Here is a 20,942-nt window from a genome sequence, read left to right on the forward strand (position 1 = left end):
TGTTTCTGTGTTTCTTCTTCTATATATAAAAAAAGAGACATTCAATTGAATTCCTTCTGCTTACAACCAAATGGCATCTCTCTGACACCCTTCTTTCTCTTGACCCTCTTAACATACCTCTAAGGACAGTTGGTGTTGAAGAGTATTGTCCAGTGTATGATGAGTAGTGTGTGTTTGTGTTGAGTATAGAGTGTATTTGTATATATATATATATGTACCCTAACCCTAACCCTACATGCAAAACACAAATCTATTCGAAACCATTTATCAAAACCAAAGGGCAAATAATTACTGAATAGATTACTGGTGTGTGTCCAGCATGACGTCCATTTTTTATAACAGGAGACACGTAGGTGAAGACACTCTTGAACAGTTCCTACCTGTAAAATGTGGCTGCCCAGGTGAGGTTCGAAGACATCTGAGGCGACGGCGGGGGGAATCCTCCTTCGCTGGTTCCCTATAGCTAAACACACACACAAACACACACGCAAACACACATGCAAACACACACGCACACACACACACACGCACGCACACACACACAAGGAGAGAGAAAACACAAGACAGGACAGAAGAAGACCGGTGAGACTCAGACACATTGATACGAGCAAAGCTACACACACACACACACACACACACACACACACACACACACACACACACACACACACACACACACACACACACACACACACACACACACACACACACACACACACACACACACACACACACACACACACACACACACACACAAATATGCATTCACACACCACACACACACACACACAAATATGCATTCACACACCACACACACACACACAAATATGCATTCACACACCACACACACACACACACACACACACACACACACACACACACACACACACACACACACACACACACACACACACACACACACACACACACACACACACACACACACACACACACACACACACACACACACACACACACACACACACACACACACACACACACACTAACGTTTATACAGCCTAGCGTGACAAACACACATGGCACAGGACAAGAGGAACCAGTGAGTTCAGCTCGGCAAAACAAAACATTTTTGAACAATTGATCAACAAGTTAGCATCGTTAGCCCTTCTCATTGATATCCAATGGAACCATTAGCTTCATGCTAATGAGATAGAAACCCAGCAAAACTTTGTTTCAAAATGAATTTATAGACTTTTCAATTATTTCCAAGATAAGAATATAATTTCTTGCAGCCTTAAATAACTTATTGAATATATGTGTATATATAAATTAGCAAGTAACATGCTTGAATAGTTTAAAAGCTTGACCTGAATTTAGAAAAAAACTGTGAGGTGAGTCTGAAGGCAAGGATACAAAACAAATGTCTTATTTAGTCTCTCTTTCTTTATGCTCTTATATCCATCACTGCCCATCTCCAGAGAGTGAGACAGAAAGAAAGTAATGTTTTATAGCTTTCTAAAAATTCTTCCTGAGGGCAAAGCCCTGTCGAAAGAGAGAAACAGAAAGTACAACAGCCAGAGAGAACGAGACGAGGCTATGTGGAGAAATCTGCCCTCAGGTTAAACTGTCTCTCTCTCACAAAAAAATACAAAACCAGAAAGTGTGATAGACATGTTCAGCAGTGAGACAGCTTCAGAGAGTGAGACAGCTTCAGAGAGTGAGACAGTTTCAGAGAGTGAGACAGACAGTGAGCCAGCTTCAGAGAGTGAGACAGCTTCAGAGAGTGAGACAGTTTCAGAGAGTGAGACAGCTTCAGAGAGTGAGACAGTTTCAGAGAGTGAGACAGTTTCAGACAGTGAGACAGCTTCAGAGAGTGAGACAGTTTCAGAGAGTGAGACAGACAGTGAGCCAGCTTCAGAGAGTGAGACAGCTTCAGAGAGTGAGACAGTTTCAGAGAGTGAGACAGCTTCAGAGAGTGAGACCGTTTCAGAGAGTGAGACAGTTTCAGACAGTGAGACAGCTTCAGAGAGTGAGACAGTTTCAGAGAGTGAGACAGCTTCAGAGAGTGAGACAGCTTCAGACAGTGAGACAGCGTCAGAGAGTGAGACAGCTTCAGAGAGTGAGAAGGCTTCAGACAGTGAGACAGCTTCAGAAAGTGAGACAATTTCAGAGAGTGAGACAGCTTCAGAGAGTGAGACAGCTTCAGAGAGTGAGACGGCTTCAGAGAGTGAGACAACTTCATACAGGGAGACAGCTTCAGAGAGTGAGACAGCTTCAGAGAGTGAGACAGCTTCAGAGAGTGAGACAGCTTCAGACAGTGATACAACTTCAGAGAGTGAGATAGCTTCAGACAGTGAGACAACTTCAGAGAGTGAGATAGCTTCAGAGAGTGAGACAACTTCGGAGAGTGAGACAGCTTCAGACAGTGAGACAGCTTCAGAGAGTGAGACAGCTTCAGACAGTGAGACAACTTCAGAGAGTGAGACAGCTTCAGAGAGTGGGACAACTTCAGAGAGTGAGACAGCTTCAGAGAGTGAGACAACTTCAGAGAGTGAGATAGCTTCAGAGAGTGAGACAGCTTCAGACAGTCAGACAGCTTCAGAGAGTGAGACAGACAGTGAGACAGCTTCAGAGAGTGAGACAGCTTCAGACAGTGAGACAGCTTCAGAGAGTGAGACAGCTTCAGACAGTGAGACAGCTTCCGAGACTGAGACAGTGTCAGAGAGTGAGACAGCTTCAGAGACTGAGACAGTTTCAGAGAGTGAGACAGCTTCAGAGAGTGAGACAGCTTCAGAGACTGAGACAGCTTCAGAGAGTGAGACAGCTTCAGACAGTGAGACAGACAGTGAGACAGCTTCAGAGAGTGAGACAGCTTCAGAGAGTGAGACAGCTTCAGACAATGAGACAGCTTCAGACATTGAGACAGCTTCATAGAGTGAGACAGCTTCAGACAGTGAGACATTTTCAGAGAGTGAGACAGCTTCAGACAGTGAGACAGCTTCAGACAGTGAGACAGACAGTGAGACCGTTTCAGAGAGTGAGACAGCTTCAGACAGTGAGACAGTTTCAGAGAGTGAGACAGCTTCAGAGAGTGAGACAGCTTCAGACAGTGAGACAGCTTCAGAGAGTGAGACAGGCGGGGGGGCATTAAACCCTCAATAAAAGAGAGATTTTTCTGCCCTGAGGTAATTTTCTCCTCTCCACACAACCTCCGTCCTCGTCTCCCTGCAGACCTCATTACACTGAATTTAAACACACACACACACACACACACACACACACACACACACACACACACACACACACACACACACACACACACACACACACACACACACACACACACACACACACACACACACACACACACACACACACACACACACACACACACACACACACACACACACACACACACACACACACCTCTTTTGGGGGGGTAATGTAGCTGAATTAGGCTCAATTAATGATGTAATGAAATGCTCTTGTGAACGAGAGCCTTTTAAAGAGAAAGGAGTGAGGAGAGGTGGAGACAGTGGGGGGGGGGGGGGGGGTTATGGAGCTCAGGGAGGAAGGATTGAAAAGCAGGATCTCATGGGGACTTAATTGTTGAAAAATTAAAGTTTTAAATCTGATAATCTAGTGTGAATCATGCCGGCTCAAACACTTTGTTTTTTAAGTTAAAGGAAAGAAAAACAGGATCAGAAACCTAATCCGATCACATTGATTTGGGCTAAAGTTAATCAATCAAATAACACTGGGGCCCTTTGTTGTTAAGAGTTAAAGAGGACCTCTCTGTTCAGGTGTTTATCAGTATGTAGTGTCTCTACTTTAAAGAGTCCTCTCCTGCTGATGTTCAGGTGTATATCAGTATGTAGTGTCTCTACTAGTTTAAAGAGTCCTCTCCTGCTGATGTTCAGGTGTATATCAGTATGTAGTGTGTCTACTTTAAAGAGTCCTCTCCTGCTGATGTTCAGGTGTATATCATTATGTAGTGTCTCTACTAGTTTAAAGAGTCCTCTCCTGCTGATGTTCAGGTGTATATCAGTATGTAGTGTCTCTACTTTAAAGAGTCCTCTCCTGCTGATGTTCAGGTGTATATCAGTATGTAGTGTCTCTACTTTAAAGAGTCCTCTCCTGCTGATGTTCAGGTGTATATCAGTATGTAGTGTCTCTACTTTAAAGAGTCCTGTCCTGCTGATGTTCAGGTGTATATCAGTATGTAGTGTCTCTACTTTAAAGAGTCCTCTCCCGCTGATGTTCAGGTGTATATCAGTATGTAGTGTCTCTACTTTAAAGAGTCCTCTCCTGCTGATGTTCAGGTGTATATCAGTATGTAGTGTCTCTACTTTAAAGAGTCCTCTCCTGCTGATGTTCAGGTGTATATCAGTATGTAGTGTCTCTACTTTAAAGAGTCCTCTCCTGCTGATGTTCAGGTGTATATCAGTATGTAGTGTCTCTACTGGGACATGTCTCTGTGCTCTAATGTTCAAAAAGCTGCAGCACCTCTTTTAACCCAGTCTGCTCTGATTGGTTAGCTGGCCGGCTCTGTTGTGATTGGTCGACCGCTTAGAGATGTCCCGCCCCCTTAGCCCCTTATCACGTACAATGTGTTGGAATGCGAGTAGTGATGCCATCATGTTCCTGAACTTTGGGATTGTAGTCATTGCACTAAAATCTACATCCCACACTACAGGAATGGAAAAGCCCCAAAAAGATGAATATGGCACCTTTTAGAAAAAAATTGAATTGAGGAAGGAAGCCAATAAGGTCAAAGGAAATAGAAGAGTAAAAGAAGAAGAAGAAGAAGAAGAACGAGGAACAGTCATTAACAAAAAGCTAGAGGGGATGAAAAGATAACAATGACAACCGCCTTCTATTGTTTCCTTCATGGTTTGACCTCGCTGCAAGTAAACAAATGTGTGTGTGTGTGTGTGTGTGTGTGTGTGTGTGTGTGTGTGTGTGTGTGTGTGTGTGTGTGTGTGTGTGTGTGTGTGTGTGTGTTTCAGCAAGCCCTCCAGCTATGCTCTGAGCTTTTAGCCGGCAGTGTGTGTATGTGTATGTGTGTGTGTTTATGTTGTTGTTTGTCTACAGCAAGACCCCTGAACCCTCAGCAGACAAACACACACACTCCTGGGAGACGTGGTAGCAAACAGAGGCCTGATCCAGCAGGAGTCCAATGCTCACACACACACACACACACACACACACACACACACACACACACACACACACACACACACACACACACACACACACACACACACACACACACACACACACACACACACACACACACACACACACACACACACACACACACACACACACACACACACACACACACACACACACCTTTTCCTGTTCTAATATATTCATCACTGAATATACATATTAATGCAATAGAATACAGCGTACAATCAGCAATAGGATAAAAAAGGAAGGAAATACAAACTTATATGTGTGACAGGTACTAGACCAAATAACACATTATTCAACATTATGTGTGTGTGTGTGTGTGTGTGTGTCCTTCTTTTTGGAAAGTCAATTTAACTTTTGTCTCTCAAAGTCAACCATTAACTGCTGTTGTTCATTTATTTTCTGTTTAATATGTTTAAGATGAAATTGGCAACAAACTATGTGTGATGTGTGTTTTGTGTGTGGATCTTTGTGTGTGTGTGTGTGTGTGTGTGTGTGTGTGTGTGTGTGTGTGTGTGTGTGTGTGTGTGTGTGTGTGTGTGTGTGTGTGTGTGTGTGTGTGTGTGTGTGTGTGTGTGTGTGTGTGTGTGTGTGTGTGTGTGTGTGTGTGTGTGTCTGTGTTGGATTAGAGCTTTAGCTGCTCCCCTTGTGCTGCTGGAAGGTTGGATTAAAGGAGTTAACTACAACCTCCAGACTGCCGGCCACAACATGTGAGTGTGTGTGTGTGTGTGTGTGTGTGCTCATGAGAGAGAGAGAGAGAGACAGAGAGAGAGGGGAGGGGGATTGCTACTGTTACACAAATTGCCAATTCAATTAGCAGTAGGTGTAAGAACACTGGAGAGAGTAAGTGTGTGTGTGTGTGTGTGTGTGTGTGTGTGTGTGTGTGTGTGTGTGTGTGTGTGTGTGTGTGTGTGTGTGTGTGTGTGTGTGTGTGTGTGAGAGGGCAGCCATTTTGGCAGAATGTCAGAGCCAATTTATCAGGACCTAACAAAGGACTTCAGGGATAAAGAGAGAGAAGGAAGGGGGAGGATGTAAGGGAAGGCGGGAAAGAAGGGGAGGAAGTGAGGGATCACTGAGGGAAGGAAACATTGACGGGTTGATGGAAGGAAGGAAAGAAGGAAGGAAGGAAGGATTGAGGAAACTAAAGATTGCACCAAAGACTTAAAGGCACCCAGGGGAAGTGATGACTGGTGCTATGTTTCTCACACACATGCACAAACACACACTCTTACTTAATATTTCACAATATCAAACTGATTGACAATTGTTGGCAGAAATGCACCAAATATCAACAAAGAGGCCGATCTAGCAGACATGCATACACACAAGTACACTCCATAGGAAAACACACTCTATTAATCTCAATCTGTGTGCACAAAAACCCAACAGTTTGTAAAAAAAATAACATTGACCTTGTGTAAAAAACTTGAACAATGCCACGTGTTTTTATGGGGTTTTCCCTTATAGCTTTGTGTGCATGTACTTTACAGCAGTGGTTCTCAACTGGTCAGGCCTCGGGACCCACTTTTTACTTGGTCAATGCATCGCGACCCAACATTTTGAAGTACTCAAATCTATTCAACAAAAAAACGTGCTGTAATATATATGCTTTTCAGCATACAATATTAATACAAGTGAAGTACGGTGCATATATCCCTTATATCCCTTCACAGAACTAAAGTATGCTTTTAAAAAAGGTTTATTGAGATGATGGAATCAAAGCTGAACTGTATAAAAAGGCAAACATGCTGAAAACCCAACCCCAGCAGGGGGTCTGGGGGGATTCTCCCCCAGGAGATTTTTAGAATTACTAACATAAACTACGCATTCTGGTACACTCTGAGAAGAAAATAAATAATTCTATTACTACCCGACATATTAATAATATTTTATGCCATTGTTTGTTTTTCACTTTGTTCTGAAATCTTGCTGCGAGAAGAGTAAAGAGGAGATAGTCTGTGACTTACTTTAAATTGTGGGTAAGGGTAGATAGCCCCCATTGTTCTGTGACCTGTCAATCATCAGACCGGGGGTCATATTTCATTATGTGTTCATTTTTATCTGAAGTTGTACCCATGGATGTATAAAGAAGAGTTCTACCGCAAAGTTAGTCTCCGTGGGGACTTCCGGCAACAATCAGTATGTTCATTCTGATTGGCCAGAAGACTCGAAAAAACATCAGCAAAGATATTTTATTGAGAAGATGATCACTACGTGACAGAAGTTTTCAAAACCGTTTATGGTCTCCGGTACTTCCAGTCCAACGCCGACTGCATGCACAGCATTAGAAAATCGGGCCTTCAAAATTAAAGTTTGTTTCCCCCCCCCCCCCCAAAAAAAAAAAGAATTCCAATTTTTTTTCTTTCAATTAATTTTTCTTCACTCACACATCCGCGACCAACTCAAAACGGGTCCGCTACCCACCAGTTGAGAACCACTGCTTTAAAGAGTCCTCTCCTGCTGATGTTCAGGTGTATATCAGTATGTAGTGTCTCTACTTTAAAGAGTCCTCTCCTGCTGATGTTCATGTGTATATCAGTATGTAGTGTCTCTACTTTAAAGAGTCCTCTCCTGCTGATGTTCAGGTGTATATCAGTATGTAGTGTCTCTATTTTAAAGAGTCCTCTCCTGCTGATGTTCAGGTGTATATCAGTATGTAGTGTCTCTACTTCAAAGAGTCCTCTCCTGCTGATGTTCAGGTGTATATCAGCATGTAGTGTCTCTACTTTAAAGAGTCCTCTCCTGCTGATGTTCAGCTGTATATCAGTATGTAGTGTCTCTACTTTAAAGAGTCCTCTCCTGCTGATGTTCAGGTGTATATCAGAATGTAGTGTATCTACTTTAAAGAGTCCTCTCCTGCTGATGTTCAGGTGTATATCAGAATGTAGTGTCTCTACTTTAAAGAGTCCTCTCCTGCTGATGTTCAGGTGTATATCAGTATGTAGTGTCTCTACTTTAAAGAGTCCTCTACTGCTGATGTTCAGGTGTATATCACTATGTAGTGTCTCTACTTTAAAGAGTCCTCTCCTGCTGATGTTCAGGTGTGTATCAGTATGTAGTGTCTCTACTTTAAAGAGTCCTCTCCTTCTGATGTTCAGGTGTATATCACTATGTAGTGTCTCTACTTTAAAGAGTCCTCTCCTTCTGATGTTCAGGTGTATATCACTATGTAGTGTCTCTACTTTAAAGAGTCCTCTCCTGCTGATGTTCAGGTGTATATCACTATGTAGTGTCTCTACTTTAAAGAGTCCTCTCCTTCTGATGTTCAGGTGTATATCACTATGTAGTGTCTCTACTTTAAAAAGTCCTCTCCTTCTGATGTTCAGGTGTATATCACTATGTAGTGTCTCTACTTTAAAGAGTCCTCTCCTTCTAACTGCATTCAGATTCAGTCTTTGGTTGAACTCTGATATGGAATAGCAGCGAGCAGCAGAGGGAGTGAAAGAGCTTCTCTCTCCGTTACACATTACAAAGTTTACAGCTCGTCACATTAATGAGACGCACTCAGCCTCTCTCCTCTCAGATGAGATGCTTGGGCTGATTAACTCCAGCAGGGTCGCTCCACTAAACCTGGATTATTCCAGAGTTTAAACTCCGACAGATACTCTAACTCAGGGGTGTCAAACTCAAGGCCCGGGGGCCAAATACGGCCCATGACTTCACTTCAAACGGTTAAATGCTGATTTACAGAAGCTCATTGCCCATAAACTACATGTCCCACAATGCATCCCATTTTTGACTTTTTTTTTTCAAAATGTCCCCTTTTTGGGGGATTTAAACTTTTTACCATAATTTGGCTTTTCTTTTCAACACTGCCAGAGATTTTTTATACCTAAAACCGCCAGCGGGGTCAAATTGACCCATCATTAGAATGCATTGATTTTCAAGTTAAAAGTATTGCTTTAAAAAGAAAAATGGTCCTGTGGTATTGGTATTTTGACAAGCAATTTTGTTAAATTGTTTTGTTTATTAACGCTACAACACAGCGTTTCGTGAGGCGGTTGTCGTTGTTGGGTGAAAAGCAAACAGCTGTTTGCTGCGGAGCGCAGCGCGAGCAGTCTCCCGTGAGCGGGAGCACGCTCCTTCACTACAGACGGCCGCTATCATTCTATCTCTCTCTCTCTCAATCTATCTCTCAATCTATAAGGAACTGCGGTAGACAAAAGGCGTTGCTATAGCAACACGTCATGTTTGTTTACGCGCAAAATCAATTGCACGAAAAGGGGTGGGGTCAATATGACCCACTTGGGGGAAATAGGTATAAATGGCAATTGTTTTGGCGATTTCTTCAATCTGACTTCATATTGACAATTTTTAACAACATAGGGTGCTACATAACACACTTTCAGGCAAAGTCACGGACGGGGAGACTTTAATATGTTATTGAAAAAAAGTTACATACAATAAAAAACAGCTCTGGGTCAAATTGACCCCGTTGGCGGTTCTAGTGTTAAATCACTTTGTGACATTCTCACTGAAGAGACTTGCAATTATTTGCCCTAGACTTCTGCTTTCAGACGTAGTTAATTATGAAGTTATTACCCTATCCGATAATAACCCAATCCAATGACCCAATGCAGAGGCAATAATGTAAAAATAATACATAATTTTAGATATATTAAATATTTATGTATATGTATTTTTATATAGTCTTAAAGTTACTACCAGACTTTGAGTGCAACCATAATTCCGATGTGGCCCGAGATGAAATTGAGTTTGACCCCCCTGCTCTAACTGTTCAGCACTGAGAGGTTTTACAGAGGAACCTCCTGTGGTCTGAAGGCAGTAAAACAGACTGGCTTTTACTACGTGTCAAAAAATAAAGGATGTGTTTGTTTATCCAGTCTGATGAGTTATATTTCTACATGAATTAACAAACAGGTGGTTTTAAATACTTGAATATCAATATGCACGGCTGACGATGTAATAAGGTTTCTGAGAATGTCTGTAATCGAAATACATATTTTAAACAAAAAGACAAGCTTGCCAATCTGAAAATGGAGATAAAAGCACAACACTCTTCCTAACCTCTGTAGTTTCTTATCTGTGAAACTCAAATGTAAGGAAACACGTTATGATTGATTTGGATCAATCTGCCAATCATCAAGAAAGTGTTCCTAAGGGCTTCGAAGAGATTCCTATTGGTTGTTTTTCATCCCTAAGGAACCTGGTTAAGGCCTACTGTAACATCTCAATCAACACACACACACACACACACACACACACACACACACACACACACACACACACACACACACACACACACACACACACACACACACACACACACACACACACACACACACACACACACACACACACACACACACACACACACACACACACACACACACACACACACACACACACACACACACACACACACACACACACACACTTCCTTGCTGTTTCTTCTGCTGAAGTTCATTACTGTGCTTTCTTTGTATCTCTATGACATCGCTCTGCTGTCGCTTTCAGACTCTTACACACACATATCTTAATTGCTGTGTCTGTGTGTGTGTGTGTGTGTGTGTGTGTGTGTGTGTGTGTGTGTGTGTGTGTGTGTGTGTGTGTGTGTGTGTGTGTGTGTGTGTGTATAATCATCTCTGCTGTCTCTACACTTGGCTGAGTGCCAGCTGGTGTGTGTGGGAGTCAAGGACAAAAGAGAGGACAGAGAGAGAAAGAGGTGAAGCAACAGTGACAACATGGAGGAAGACAAATGGGGACAGAGGGACGAACGAGGGGACATACGGATGGAAATATGACTGTAAGGGATTATGTCATCCTCAAATGATTGATACATGTGTGTGAGAGAAACTCCCTCTGGAGGAAACACAGGGATGTTAGCCTCTGCAGACCATTTACATGCACTAAAACCTATAGAACACTGCAGGAAAGGGAAAACCCCAAAAAGCAGAATAGGGCCTCTTTAAATAAAATGTGGGCGGGCGGCTATGAGCATTTTGGTTTGTGTTCAATTCTGAAATAGTATGTGAGTGTGTGTGTGTGTGTGACTTGAATGAGATAGACATGTCCAACGTCAGACTGCAGGTGTGTGTGTGTGTGTGTGTGTGTGTGTGTGTGTGTGTGTGTGTGTGTGTGTGTGTGTGTGTGTGTGTGTGTGTGTGTGTGTGTGTGTGTGTGTGTGTGTATAAGAGAGAGCGAGAGAAGACGATCATGTTCTCTGTCAAATTCAGACACAAGAGAAGTCTCAAATCTCATGAGTCTGTGGATTGACACACACACACACACACACACACACACACACACACACAGCGAGGGTTCAGTGAGGCAGTAAGGTATTGGCACTGAGGGAATACAAGGAGCAGACAGTAATTAGGAACCAGCCTACTGTACCATACACACACACACACACACATGGTATAAACTATTATGTTCTTGGGCACACACACACACACACACACACACACACACACACACACACACACACACACACACACACACACACACACACACACACACACACACACACACACACACACACACACACACACACACACACACACACACACACACACACACACACACACACAGTGTAATTAGGTAGGGGCCCTGACGCCCCAGCGGTGAACTGAACAAGCCCCTGAATACCCGCAGTGGGAACGGCTGAACACCATAATACGTGGGAAAAGGGCGTGAACACACACACACACACACACACACACACACACACACACACACACACACACACACACACACACACACACACACACACACACACACACACACACACACACACACACACACACACACACACACACACACACACACACACACACACACACACACACACACACACACACACACACACACACGTTAATTAAGTGGCAGCCTACAGTGTGTGAAGGGAACAAGGCGGCTGGTCGCAGTGGGAGTGTCGGTGGACGGCAGCAGTCAGGATTAACACGAAAGGACCTGCTTCCCTCCTGCCTTTCTCTTCATATATCATCGTGTTCCGCTCTCATTAAGCCACGCAGAAACACACGTGCTCAAGTCTGCCAGCTAATTCTTATCACAGGATGAAAACATCTCGCATCAGCCAGCAGTCTATAATATTACTTTGTGGAATAAACACTTGAAACCAGACGTGTTTGGATGAAGCGAGCAGCGTGTTGCAGCAAGAAAGCATTTGGACATTTCTCAAGCTCTGACTGGCTGCTTCGTTTCTATGTTTTATGAAAGTCAAAGACATTTATGCAAAAACTTGAATTCAAAGGGAATGAAATGACACTTATAGAATCATCTGCAGAGAGTTAAGATTACAATTATTGAAGTGAAGTTAAATGATTTCCATGGAAGAGATAGAGGACACAGGGGGAAATGTTTTTGTTCAGTTAAATGTGATATTTTAATTGCAATTTAAACTTTAAATCATCGTAATATTCAGTATGATTAAATCAATGAGGCATTTAGAACAATCTAGTTTGTTTAGCATTGGACGGAGGACCTTGACTCTTTAACTAAGTACTGTAGACTCACTCTAGAAAATAAATACTTCATTACAAGTTATAGTTTTTATATGTTACAAAAGAAAGTATGAAATTGTAGTATCGTAATTTAAAGACTACTTTCAGTGTGTTGTGTCATAGGAAATTGTACTTGAATCTATATTACAGAGAATATTGGTAGCATAGATGATCATATAAACATATCATGTGTTTTTATGTAGACGTTGACTAGATATACATGCTGTTAAAGTAAAAAGTGCAACACTCCCTCTGAAATGTTCTATATTAGAGGAACCATTATGCAAAAATGGGTTCAGATAAAAAAAGAAAATCAAGAAAATCTTCAATGATAACTTTAATAACTTTGCAAATTGTACTTATAAGCAATTCCAATTATGTTTTAATGCAAATGTATTTGGTTAAGGCTTGCTGTAACATCTCAATCAACACACACACACACACACACACACACACACACACACACACACACACACACACACACACACACACACACACACACACACACACACACACACACACACACACACACACACACACACACACACACACACACACACACACACACACACACACACACACAGCTCAATTTCTGTGTGTGTGTGTGTGTGTGTGTGTGTGTGTGTGTGTGTTTGTTTGTGTGTGTATAATCATCATGTATTTGAATTCCCAAAATGCATTGAAAACAGAGCACTCGATTGGTTGAAACCTGACGATGGATCAGCTGCTTGATATGTTTCCCCTCCCTGATAGGCAGGAATGTGTTCAATGAAAGTATAAACATGAGAGCAGCCGCAGAGTAAGAAGAAGCTGAATGTTGGAGCCTCATCGTCAGAGTGTTGAGTCTCTCGATGCTGAAGCAGATGAAGTGAACACACACCGCTCTGCTCGGTGTTAATCTGCTGTTAATTTGTCTGGACTGTAACACGAGACAGAGTGAGCTGCAGGAGTTTAGAGTGAAGCTGTTAGTCATTAATTTAACAGACACTGAGGTGAGCCAGGCCACATGTCTCCATTATTCTCTGTCACACTGTCACCACACATAATAACTGCACTGCAGGGCTCGTCTGAGTGTGAGTGTGTGAGTGTGTGTGTGTGTGTGTGTGTGTGTGTGTGTGTGTGTGTGTGTGTGTGTGTGTGTGTGTGTGTGTGTGTGTGTGTGTGTGTGTGTGTGTGTGTGTGTGTGTGTGTGTGTGTGTGTGTGTGTGTGTGTGTGTGTGTGTGTGAATATCACGGGGCCTATTTGAATATATTTCTATATAATTAATTCTATATCTCCGCTGTCGACGATGAAGGCGATCTTGTTGTGTTTGATTTCCAACCGTACTTCCATGTCGCTTAAGTGCACGATACTAACTTCCCTATTCTGTTTTAACCATAATGATACAAATAATAACATTAATAATAATAGATTTATTTTGTAAGCGCTTTACGATTGTAACACCTCTAAATATATGAAATCTCTGAATGTTCCAGCCCCTCAACATCTACACACTGAGACTGAACTGCAACAGTGTCCACATATAACTGGGTTCAAACCAGACTTCAGTGTCTTCAACCGAGCTTTTCTGAAAACTTGAGATGTTTTCAGAGCACTGGAATGAAAAGGCTCTGAAAAAAGAAGCTACTGTGAAAACTATGAATCTTGCCAAGTATACTGTATGTGTGTCTGATAGTCAGAATGTGTCTCTGCGCCTGATATGAGACACATTAACTGAAGAGGTAACAATGCAGAGAGACATAGGGTCTGGTTTTTAGACAATGCTTCTTCATTTGAGTTTAACATGTTTTTTAAGCTGCTGTGGTTTTGGTAAAAGATGGTTCATCTTGTTTTAACAAATATATCTTACGTTATTTAAAGGGCCCATGTCATGGCCATTTCTACTGATCATATTCCATTGTTGAGGTCTACTAGAATAGATTTACATTGTTCAATGTTGCAAACTCACATTGGTTTCTCATCCAGCATCTCTGTATAGCATGTGTATTCACTCTCTGTCCTAGACGCCTTGTTGGAGCTCCGCCCCCTCCCCCTCCCTGTGAGCCCAGTGTGCTCTGATTGGTCGGGACGTTGCGAGGCTCGTTGCTGTGAGGAGCGGACAGGTTTCCGGGTCAGCGATACAGGAGAACAAGCGAAACTCATCCTGAGCACACACACACTCACAGCCGAAGTAAAAACAATAAGTGAGGCTTGATATTGAGTAAGAAAAAGGTTTCTAACGCTGTGAGAATGGGTCTGCAGAGAGCATTTCTCCGAGACCCCAACTCATCTATTACCAACCAGGGAGCTCTATGCAAGTCAATGGGACTCCCTGTTAGTTAGTCAAGGGGTCCTGGTGAGTGAGGGGCTCCAAGGATTGGTCCATTTGTTGTTGATCTGGGTGTTCACACGTCACAGAACCCAGGAAGTAAACAATGGAAAAAGAGAAATGTCCAATGAGGTGTCCAGAGGCAGCATAGACAGGTCTTCTCTGTGTTAGAGTTTTACTCCCTACAGGGTGTACTTTGAGGGTTTGTGACTCTGCAGACCGTTCACATGCAGAAGCTTCATAACACACAAGGGGACGAGTCAGAACCAGAGAAGCATGACATGGGCCCTTTAAGAAACAAAATCATGAATATCAGAACACTGAAAGCTTTTGAGCATTTCAGGCTTATTTTGTAAAAACATTTACTGATCCTGTTAAGATATATTTCAACATAAGTTTGACCAGCTAATCACAAGATGTGATTTATCTAAATATCCCGTCTAATTTCAAGAAATCTAACCAAGCAGATCTTCACTTGTTCTATTGGCAGATGTCTTTACTTATTACAGGCGAAAACATCTTGTTTTTGTCATTATTTTTACTTGATTTTGGAGAAGCATATTCTCCAGAGTAGGTAGAGGGCTTTTTCTTGAGAATGCCGCATGCATCTCCTTTTTAGAAAGAACAACAACAACAGCAACAACAACAACATGCTGGTGTGGACCAACAGATCTAATGCCTTGCTTCAGACCGGAAGCAGCACTGGGAAAAAGCTGCTCCAAAAACAAGTTGAAAAAAAACAAAAAAACAAGGTGTTTTCACTTGAAATAAGTCCCAAAATCTGCCAATAGAACATTAGCTTGGTAAGATGATGCATTGTCTAAAAACAAGAGCCTATAGGCGCATTCACACCCCAGTACTTTTCCCACAAAGGTTCCTGAGAACTCTTTAGTTCTCAGGAACTAAGTTCAGATCGCGTTCACACCGGAATCAGTTCCTGGGGGAAGGATTACGCAAATGAAGCCGCTGACGTCACTTCTTCTTCTTCTGCTTTGGGTTTACTGGCAGGCCGCAAACCACTTCACGGCGTATACTGCCGCCCGAAGCCCCCGGCCGGAAGTCCCCGGAGTTGGGGAGTAAATCGCCAGAACGCCGACACCTCCTCATCTCCACCGCTCCCATGTTTTCTTTTGTTTTGCAATAAGTTAGTCTCTCTGTGTTTCTGCGCTGGGCTAATGCTAATGCTAATAATGCTAATGCGAGGATAATAAAATGGCGGCTTCACAAAACTTTTTGGGAGTTTTACGGGGCGTGGTTTGCAATCCGCCCAGCCAATCAGACACGGGAACCTTTTTCTCCCGTGAAAGTCTCTGCTCTCTAGCAGGGGGTGAAAAAGGTTCTCATGAACTAATTTTAGTTCCGGCTCTTTTTGGTGTGAACGCGACATTTCGGAACTATATCAGAACTAAAGTGGGAAATGTACTGCGGTATATCAGGTGGAGAGACATATTCTGACTATATCAAACACATATACTGGGCAGGATGTTGAGTTTTTGTAGTGAGAACCCTTAATCCTGGTAGATAAAAACGTTTCAATTCAAACCGTTGAGGTAGACGAGTGCAGGGTGAATTCCCACAGCAGTCAGAAGCGTTGAAGAGCGATCACTCCGATAGCGTTTCTGATGCAACATTTGATTGCATATGTGCGTGTAATTCAGCTCAAATAGCCTGCACTTAACAAGCGAGCCACACTCATCCCTTCACCCCGTTTCACCTCTGATTACAGCCCGCTAACCAAAAGAAACTGATCCAGAATCTGCTCGCTGCTCGGTCCGCGGAGGAAACAACCTCAGTAGTAAAAATTAATGAACCCTGACCAACTGTCTGGGTGATGCAAGGGAAAGGATTGACGGCGTGAGAGGAGAGATGGATGGGAAGCAGAGATCAACAGAGGGGAATTCTGCAGGGTGACGAGAGAAAGAGAAGTATTCACAGACTTTTTATTATATATTTTCACATCCCGTGTTTGCTCCAAAAAAAAAAAAAACAGAATAGGGCCTCTTTAAATAAAATGTGGGCGGCTATGAGAGCATTTTGGTTTGTGTTGAATTCCAATGTGAGTGTGTGTGACTTTGAAGAAGGAGATATACATGTCCAACGTCAGGTGTGTGTGTGTGTGTCTGTGTGTGTCTGTGTGAGTGTGTGTGTGTGTGTGTGTGTGTGTGTGTGTGTGTGTGTGTGTGTGTGTGTGTGTGTGTGTGTGTGTGTGTGTGTGAAGATGATCATGTTCTCTGTCAAATTCAGACACAAGAGAAGCCTCAAATCCCATGAGTATGTTGGTTGACACACACACACACACACACACACACACACACACACACACACACACACACACACACACACACACACACACACACACACACACACACACACACACACACACACACACACACACACACACACACACACACACACACACACACACACACACACACACACACACACACACACACACATTTTCACATGCCTTGTTTGCCATTCACCTCCATCCCTCCAGTTTCATATCCTCCCTCCATCCCTCCTCCATATCTCCGTCCTCAGCCGATTCCCATTTAAGCGTAATTAAGTTGCTGAGATGAACATTATGTGTCGGATGGGAAACGGCTGAATGCCACCGGTGATGAGAGGAGAGAGGGATGGTGGGGAAAGTAGAAGAAAGGGATTGAGACAAGAAGAAAGAGGAGGAGGAGGAGGAGGAGGTGGTGGTGGAGGATGTTAATTAATTATAAGCCGTCAGGGTCCAAATCATCTTCTTTTAAATGTGGAGTTGGAGCGGCAGAAAGTCACGGCGGCTCATATTAAACCTTCAGCTCTGATTTAGAGGCAGAAAGGCTTCCACACACACACACACACCCACACCCGCACACACACACACCCACACCCACACCCCCACCCCCACCCCCACACCCACACACACACACACACACACACACACACACACACACACACACACACACACACACACACACACACACACACACACACACTGGAGTTTCATCTGCTGTCACACACGAAGGAATCCTCCGGAAACCGGTCGAGCGAAAGCTACATTGATACTCCACAAATCTGAGCAAACCTGGAATGTGTTCAATAACAAATCCTTTTTTTTACTCCTACGCTGCAAAAAATGTAAAATATTTCAAATATAATTGTCTAATTTCTAGTCAGAACATGTCGAGCATCTTTTTAAGTCAAAGTCTCTTAAAAACATCTTATTTTATCGCCAACTAACATCAGTTACAAATTCCCCAATTCTGATCAAATATACTTCAAAATAAGTTTTCAGCTAAATGTTATAGTCACGAAATTAATCTATTGATTCGTGTCCACCAACATGATTTCGCTATTTTTTTCGTGTCACACAGAACGATTTTAAAAACAATGTAAATGATAACAAATTTGAAGGAATACCAGATAAAAAAAAATACTGATTTCAGTATTCTGACACAGAACGATTTTAGAAGCAATGTATTTCTATTGGTAACTACATGTTTCGTGCCTGCACCAAATAATAACAAATTAGAAGGAAAAAAATATGACAAGAAATACAGATGTCATTATTCTGAGGCTCTGAGCCATTTATTTTCTTTGTGGACGGCAAAAAAACTCAGACATTATACAATTTAAAATAAAAAGGATAGGGTCAGGCTTAGCAACGTAAATAATAACAAATTTGAAGGAATAACAGATAAAAAAAATACTGATTTCAGTATTCTGACACAGAACGATTTTAGAAGCAATATACACTGAACAAAAATATAAACGCAACACTTTTGTTTTTGCTCCCATTTTTCATGAGATGAACTCAAAGATCTAAAACATTTTCTAAATACACAAAATAACCATTTCTCTCAAATATTGTTCACAAATCAGAAACAATCTGTGATAGTGAGCACTTCTCCTTTGCCGAGATAATCCATCCCACCTCACAGGTTAGGATTAGGGTTAGGGTAATGTTAAACCTAACCCTAACCCTAAACCTCACACCAGATACTGACTGGTTTTCGGACCCCCCCAGACCCCCCCCCAATAAAGCAAAACTGCACGTTTCAGAGTGGCCTTTTATTGTGGCCAGCCTAAGGCACACCTGTGCAATAATCATGCTGTCTAATCAGCGTCTTGATATGCCACACCTGTGAGGTGGGATGGATTATCTCGGCAAAGGAGAAGTGCTCACTATCACAGATCTTTTCTGATTTGTGAACAATATTTGAGAGAAATGGTTATTTTGTGTTTATAGAAAATGATTTAGATCTTTGAGTTCATCTCATGAAAAATGGGAGCAAAAACCAAAGTGTTGCGTTTATATTTTTGTTCAGTGTATTTCTATTGGTAACTACATGTTTCGTGCCTGCACCAAATAATAACAAATTAGAAGGAATAACATATGACAAAAAATACAGATGTCAGTATTCTGAGGCTCTGAGCAAAAAAACTCAGACATTATACAATTTAAAATAAAAAGGATAGGCTCAGGCTTAGGGTGAGATATTGAGTAAGAATATGTTTTTATGAACCACACAGCTTCCGGTCTTCCAAGACCCGACCGGACAAAAACACGTGGTGCACACGAAACCTGCTACCAATAGAAATACATTGCTTTTAAAATCGTTCTGTGTGACACGAAAAAAATGGAATCAATAGATTAAATTAATTTTGTCACTATAACACGAAATGCCGTGAGACTGGGCTGGATATATGGATGAATTTTTTTAATTTATTTTTTAAATAATAAATCTGATTTGTACAGCATTTTAGTAGGATAGTAGTATTTTAAAGTGTCAACAATATAATAATCAGACCCTGCATTAGAATAAATCAAGTTAAACCTGGTTAAATAAAGTAAAAAAAAAAAAAAAGATTATTTAAAAAAGAAAAAAATGGTACATCCCTAATAGAGACACATGATTGAATACGAGCGTTCGCTCCAAGTGCCGTCAATCAATTTGAAAATGTAATCACGTGAATCAGAATAATAATCTATAATAAATCATGATTAATAACAAGTGAATAATACACGTATTTACTCACATGTGGAGCAGGTAGAGTGAGTGCATTGAATGTGTTGAAATAAATGACACAAATCAAAGGGTTCTTTACATCTTAACATGACTTCCACTCTGAGACTGCTGCCCGTTCATTGTGTGTACATCCATCATTCAAATAGACTAACCAATTATTTATATTAAGCCGAACGATTATCAAAAACATATCATACATGTTTTGTAGCAATGCAATTACCAAGTAGCCGTATAATATATTTCCATAAAATCTAATTCACAATTGTAAGGAAAATTACTTTGTAGGCAACACATTGGCTCTACTCCCCCTTCTGCGTATGTATATTATTGATGGTAAAGTGTTAGAACGTCCAAAAGCACATTAATGAAAAGTGTTCTTTATACTTAAACACATCTGAAGTATCGACGAGGTTTGAGGTCGAAACTCTCTTTGGTTAAGGTACGATGACGAGGGCTTTATTAGAAACGTGGTTAAGGTGAGGAGTCTGAAACAGCAGAGAGTCTTTAGAGTGGAGAGAACTACTGCAGTCCTTATCAGTGTCCAGTCCTTATCTGATCCCACACACACACACACACACACACACACACACACACACACACACACACACACACACACACACACACACACACACACACACACACACACACACACACACACACACACACACACACACACACACACACACACACACACACACACACACACACACACACACACACACACACACAAAACACTTTATTAACTGCAGCACCATACAAGCCTGCAGGAGAGTGAGTTTGCGAGAGAGAGAGAGAACGAGAGAAACAAATGGTATCACTTCAGCTGTGTGTGTGTGTGTGTGTGTGTGTGTGTGTGTGTGTGTGTGTGTGTGTGTGTGTGTGTGTTTTCAATTCCGCTCATCCTCAGGAGTAACAGACAAAAAGGGCAGTAAACAAAAGAGTTAAGTTAAAAGCTTCGGGCCTCA

General features: G+C 42.0%; 1 protein-coding gene across 6 annotated transcripts in view; it reads right to left on the reverse strand.

Annotated features, from left to right (window-relative positions):
- npas3 (neuronal PAS domain protein 3) overlaps nt 1-20,942 on the reverse strand; it is a 354,568-nt gene that overhangs the window by 160,800 nt on the left and 172,826 nt on the right. For 4 of the 6 annotated variants that reach the window (XM_079691439.1, XM_079691438.1, XM_079691442.1 and 1 more), the window contains one exon: nt 381-613. In XM_079691439.1, coding sequence (XP_079547565.1) covers nt 381-613 — 233 coding nt within the window. The remainder of the gene's footprint in view (nt 1-380; nt 614-20,942) is intronic. The other 2 variants (XM_079691441.1, XM_079691443.1) reach the window with 1 other exon arrangement.

This window comes from Notothenia rossii (genome assembly GCF_949606895.1).
Source record: "Notothenia rossii genome assembly, chromosome: 7".
Classification (NCBI taxonomy): domain Eukaryota; kingdom Metazoa; phylum Chordata; class Actinopteri; order Perciformes; family Nototheniidae; genus Notothenia; species Notothenia rossii.